This window comes from Octopus sinensis, linkage group LG12, assembly GCF_006345805.1.
Source record: "Octopus sinensis linkage group LG12, ASM634580v1, whole genome shotgun sequence".
NCBI lineage: Eukaryota > Metazoa > Mollusca > Cephalopoda > Octopoda > Octopodidae > Octopus > Octopus sinensis.
Window position 1 is genome coordinate 34,241,217 of NC_043008.1, and position 6,244 is coordinate 34,247,460.

Here is a 6,244-nt window from a genome sequence, read left to right on the forward strand (position 1 = left end):
GTCGAGCAAATCAACTTATTCTTTGTAAGCCTAGTACTTATTCTATCGGTCTCTTTTGCAGAACCGCTAAGTTACGAGGACGTAAACACATCAGCATCGGTTGTCAAGCGATGTTGGGAAGACAAACACAGAAACACAGACACACACACACACACACACACACAACACACACACACACACACATATATATATATATATATATATATATATATATATATTATATATATACATATATATATATACGACGGGCTTCTTTCAGTTTCCGTCTACCAAATCCACTCACAAGGCTTTGGTCGGCCCGAGGCTATAGTAGAAGACACTTGCCCAAGGTGCCACGCAGTGGGACTGAACCCGGAACCATGTGGTTCGTAAACAAGCTACTTAACACACAGCCACTCCTACGCCATGTGTATATCAATACATGCATATAATATTTATAGTAAATATATATATATATACTTTTATATAAGCATATATATACATATATAATGTATACAAGTATATATGGCATACCTTACAATAATTTCATTATCAGCTCAATGTTTGGTTTTTCTTTTTTAAATGATTTCTGTTTATTTCTCTATTATCCTCTCTACATTTGTTACCGTCCTTGAAGAGGTTTTCGTTTTTAATTTTGTTCGTGTTTTATATCTTGTATTCATTGCAAGTTTTTTTTATAGCCATTTACTCATTGCAAGTTTTTTTTAATAGCCTTGCAATTAATAGTTTTATAGTTGCATAAGGACGCTACTCTCTTTGTATTTATGATAAATATACTATTTCTACAGTCATTATTTTCCTTCTTTTGCTTTCTTGTCCTGCTAATTCATTTAGCTTCCAGTAGAGAATAATATAGCTATACTTTATTACTAGGATAGATAAAATCTTGATACCCGTTACTTATTTGCATAAAATTTTTATTTAAAGTATTAAAGCAACACATTTACAATGTTTCTTCTTTTCTTTAACTTATGACTAGTTCAGTAATTCCTAGGTATTATTTTTTCTTATATTTGTTATAGCAATGTGGTCATGGTTGGACTTCGATGAAAGGCAGAGTTATATTTTGGTTTCATTTGAATTTCGCAACTAGTTCTGGTTATGTGATGTTTAAATTATATGGCCAACAATGCATGCGATGTAAAAATGGTTGTTATGAACCAGCAATGTGGTACCCTGAAGAAGTTGTAAAAGTGAGTGAATCAACTTTCCATTATTGCCATTTGTCTCTGCTTCTGTTTTCGTCTCGGCCTGTCTGTCTCCACTTTCTATTCTCACTCTGTCTCTCTCTCTCTCTCTCTCTCTCTCTATATATATATTATATATATATATATATATATATATATATATATATATATTCGCCATGATAGATCGCTAGCCACTATGCCGTTTTCTATTTTCTCTCCCTGTTTATTTCTGTGATCTTTTCTGTCGAAGAGCGTAGGCTCGAAACGTAAAATACTTTCTCACTTCCCGAGCGTTATACTAATACATCTGTTTGTTGATTACATACCCGTCTTCGTCTTTTGTTGTTTTTTTTTGTAAATTCTCACTATATATATATATATATGTATATATATATATATATATATATATATATATATATATATATATATATATATATATATATATATATATATATATATATATATATACTTAGTAACATAGCAGACATATTGCTGAAGCCTACTCTAAATTACATACCAAGCGTTGTAAGCTGTGACTGGGGCCTGTTAAACCACCTCTCAGAAAACATGTAAACCGTCTCACATATATAATAAAGTAAATCTCTATCCTACTATCCATGCAAAAGCCATACAATTCTTTCTTGAAAAATTCCTCAACGAAATACCGGAGCGAATAGATAAAAATAAATTACTGCAGTAATTAAATTTATCACACAAAATAATCTTTTCAACTTTAGTGACAATAGTTACGAACAAATACCTCGAACTGCAATGGGAATGGTGGTTGCCCCAACGTACACCAATTTGGTCATGGCATCCGCAGGAATCCAAATATGCGAACAGTCCAGACTGAAGTGCAACATCAACTTCTACAAATTATCTATTAAAAGAATTGGAGAGATAACTTGGATGACTACTTCATTCTGGTTTTGACCAACTTATTGATTTCATAATTTTGATTAATAAACAACGGGAATAATAAACACTATGGAATACAAATCGGCTATCCTTCCTGGATATCTTACAAATAACAAAGTATATAAATATTGAAACCGACAGCCACTACAAATATACAGACTCTAAAAAAGGCTTATTATTAAATTCTTGCGATGCAAAACATACGGAAACGAATGTAACTGTTTAATCTATCACAAAGAATATATTCATTCATTTCGAATTTTGAAACTCAAAATACAAGACTCCAAGAATTAAACCAAATTCTACTTGAAAGACAGTCTTCAACAAAATTTATTAACGTAATAGAACGTGACAAAGCAAAAGAAGTTTAAGAATCACATATTACAAAAATAATGCGCCAAATATTCTGTAATACATCACAACAGATAACCCAAGAAAACAGAAACATTCAATGCAAGATCTAAGAATGAAACAAGCACCCGAAATACACAAAATAATCAAAAGCAAAAAACAACCTAAATTCCTAAATGTATTACTTACCAACGCTAAATTATCCACTGCTAACACAACACCTATACTTAAAAAATGCGGTCAGTCTGACTGCAGAATTTGCATCCATCAACGTTATAGAAAACATATCTTGTGAATTCACATCAGAACATATTTCACTGCATAAAAAAAATCACTTCATTTGTGCATCAAAAATCTTAATTTATTCTACTAAATGTAACAGCTGTAATGAAGATTACACAAGGTAAAAGAAGCTTGCCGTAAGAAACAGACTGGGTATTCATAGGCAGTAAATACGAAATTCTAATGCCGGGACAGATTCTGCTAAGTGAACACTAAGATTTACGTGCAACAAACAAATCACCAAAATTCTAGCATGGCAGTTTAAGCCAGAATTTCTATATAAAAGGAGTAAATGTTTTAATTCCAGTCAAACTCGAGACAATACGGCATTGTTCTCGGTCCTTTCATTTACAGTATTTCCAGTATGATGGAATTGTAAAGCGGTTAAGTAAATGTAAATAAATATTTTTAAAGACTTCAAGTGCATCTTTATTTTTTCTTTCTTTATACTGCACGTCTATATTCCTCTGTGTGTGTATTTGTGAATATGTTAACTAATATATACTAACATTACTAATTTGCTTATATTAACTAATATACAAAACTAAATATCATTCTGTACATCTTACTTAACATGGATATTCTATCAAAAGCCACGAAATTGCGGTATTGAGAAAGCATCTCATATAGACGTATAGTGCTAAAAAGCATAGAAGTGTATCAATAACAAACGAAAGGCATTCAGCATGGTGATAGTATTGCCAAACCCAGTGTCTTTGCTCGTCATCAGTAGCAAGTATACACTATCAACCAGATGCTCAGACAAATTTTGCTTTTACTAAAACAGGAAAACAATAATTAACAAATCACTGGTTTTGAAGATAGTTTGCGGGCTGAGTAGAAATTTGTTATTAGCAACAGAAGCAGTATTGGTTCAGAACAGCATTCTATATATCTTACTTAACGTGGAAATACTATCGAAAGCTACAAAACTGCTGTATACGTCTTGAGAAAGCTTCTCGTGTAGACAAAAATAGCTTCCAACAGCGGTTAAGGAGTTGTTAATTAATGATTTCTATCTCTTAGCAGTCTTTGCACGTCACACACACACATGCATGCATAGAAATATTATAGCATAGTTAATATTGCTAACATAGCATATTTTACTCATTGACTTGTAGACTTAATTTTCTTCTCTATAATGTCGTATGTAGCTAGTTAAGACGGTTGATATATTTCACTTGTAAAATATTAAAATTCTCTGAGGAAAGAAAAATAAGACCTGGTATGGCATAAAAAATCTGACTGGAGTTAAACAACAACAGCCACAATCATACTCTAGAAGTCTTCAGAAAAGAAGTGACATATAACGAGTCATGGACAAAAGGGTGGAGGCGGAATGGCCCAGTGGTTAGGGCAGCGGACTCGCGGTCGGAGGATAGCAGTTTCGATTACGAGACCGAGCGTTGTGAGTTTATTGAGCGAAAATACCTAAAAGCTCCACGAAGCTCCGGCAGGGTTGGTGGTGACCCCTGTTGTACTCTTTCGCCACCAACTTTCTCTCACTCTCTCTTCCTGTTTCTTGAGTAACGCTGCGATGGACTGGGGCCATGAGCCTGGCAAGGCTTGAAAAGGGCGACGTTTATCGTATGGACAAAAGGCAATTATTGGCATTATTTGCCAATTACTTGGCATTATTTTTAGGAGTAGGGCCCGCCTGCTGATGAGCTATGTCTCATGCGGGCCGCTTCTCGAATAACCTTGCCCATGCCTGCATTAGTTAACGTGACTCTGTAGAAACCCTCAAAATGGCATGGCTTTGATTATAGAACTACGAGACTACCACCATCACATCATCACCACCACAACAACTATTATCACTACCACAGCTATCACCACCACTACTACTACTACTACTACTACTACATAAAAACATATCTCCATCGAATATGGTAAATAATATTTCGTCTGTCTTGAGGCGACAAGCTGGCAGAGTCATTAGCACGCCGAACAAAAACGCTTAGCGACATTTCGTCTGAGTTTATGTTCAAAGTTCAAATTCCGCTAAGGTCGACTTTGCCTTTCATCTTTTCGGGGTCGATAAAATAAGTATACATTGAGCACTGAGGTCGATGTATACGACTTGCCCTCTACCCCGAAGTTTCGGGCCTTGTGCCAAACTTTAAAAACAATATTTCAACTCTCTATTATTGGATCGGTGAATTTTTCCATATTAGATTGTCTTTTTTTACTAGCTCAACTGCCTTTCCTTTTTTTCTTTTGATAGTTTAAAGTTATTTCATTCTTCGTGACTTCATAACTATCAATAATGATTGAAAATTCAGCCGTAATGGTATTCAATTTAAGTTTATATTTTTCATAACATTCCACTTACATACACATATATCGATCTTTGCTGAATCGCTTCAGTGTGGTATCTAACTTTTAAGTCAGTTTTTGTTCAGTATTATCATCAATGGGTTCACTAACGTGAGTCAACGGTCATCATGTATTTAGTTGTGAAGACGATGGCTAGAAGAATGCGAAGAATCTCATATATACTTCATTCGTCATAAGAGATATGCACACACTAGATTATGGAACCCGCCTGGAACTAACAGAAAAATAGCTCGAACTGAGAAAAGATATGACACAGCAGTTTGAGCTTCAATCGTGAGATAGTGAGTTTGATTCCTGGACCGGGCTGTGTGTTGTGTACTTGAGCAAGACACTTTATTTCACGTTTCTCCAGTTCACTAAGCTGTAGAAATGAGTTGCGACGTATCAGGTTTTCCCTTGGACAACATCGGTGGTGTGGAGAGGGGAGACTGGTATGCATGGGCTACTACTGGTCTTCCACAAACAACCTTACCGGACTTGTTCCTCGGTGCAATCCCATGGTCATTCGTAACTGAAGGGGTCTCTTTCTCCCTTTCTCTTTATATATATATACATATATTTATATACATACATACATACATACATACATACATACATACATACATACATACATACATACATACATACATACTTATCATGTTGTTGATTTTAAAAAATTTTCTTTTTAGGTAATCGGAAACGTGTACAATCGAATTGGTCAACTGCATTACGGGTTTGTTCGTCCTCCGCTTCGAATTGACCGTCGTGCCGGCAAACCTAGGAATCAGCACAATACAGATCTGTGCCAAGCATGCAAAGAAGGTTTATGCAAAGAAGAATGGTCTTTCTCTTGACACAAGTTGCAGCTTTAAATGACATCACAATAATAAAAACGACAACGTGAACCTCATAAAAAAAGCATCAAAATATTTGTTAAAATGTAGACATTTTTACTCTTTCATGTTCGTTAAAAAAACACAATATTTTTAAATATGTTTCTATATAAATATTCATATCGTATTTTATTTTTTATTATTTGTCCTGTGTAAAGCGACGAGTTGGCAGAATCGTTAGCACGGCGGGCGAAATACTTAGCAGTATTTCGTCTGCCGTTACGTTCTGAGTTCAAATTCCGCCGAGGTCGAGTACCAGTTACACACTGGGATCGATGTAATCGACTTAATCCG

The 6,244-nt window shown here is 34.8% G+C and overlaps 1 protein-coding gene across 1 annotated transcript in view; it reads left to right on the forward strand.

Moving 5' to 3' along the window:
• The window catches only part of LOC115218069 (receptor-transporting protein 4), an 84,406-nt gene extending 78,373 nt beyond the window's left edge, over window positions 1–6,033 (forward strand). The window contains exons 4-5 of the mRNA XM_029787839.2: window positions 1,023–1,193; window positions 5,747–6,033. Of these exons, the coding sequence (XP_029643699.1) occupies window positions 1,023–1,193; window positions 5,747–5,911 (336 nt within the window). The 3' untranslated portion in view covers window positions 5,912–6,033. The remainder of the gene's footprint in view (window positions 1–1,022; window positions 1,194–5,746) is intronic.
• Window positions 6,034–6,244: the final 211 nt, after the last annotated feature.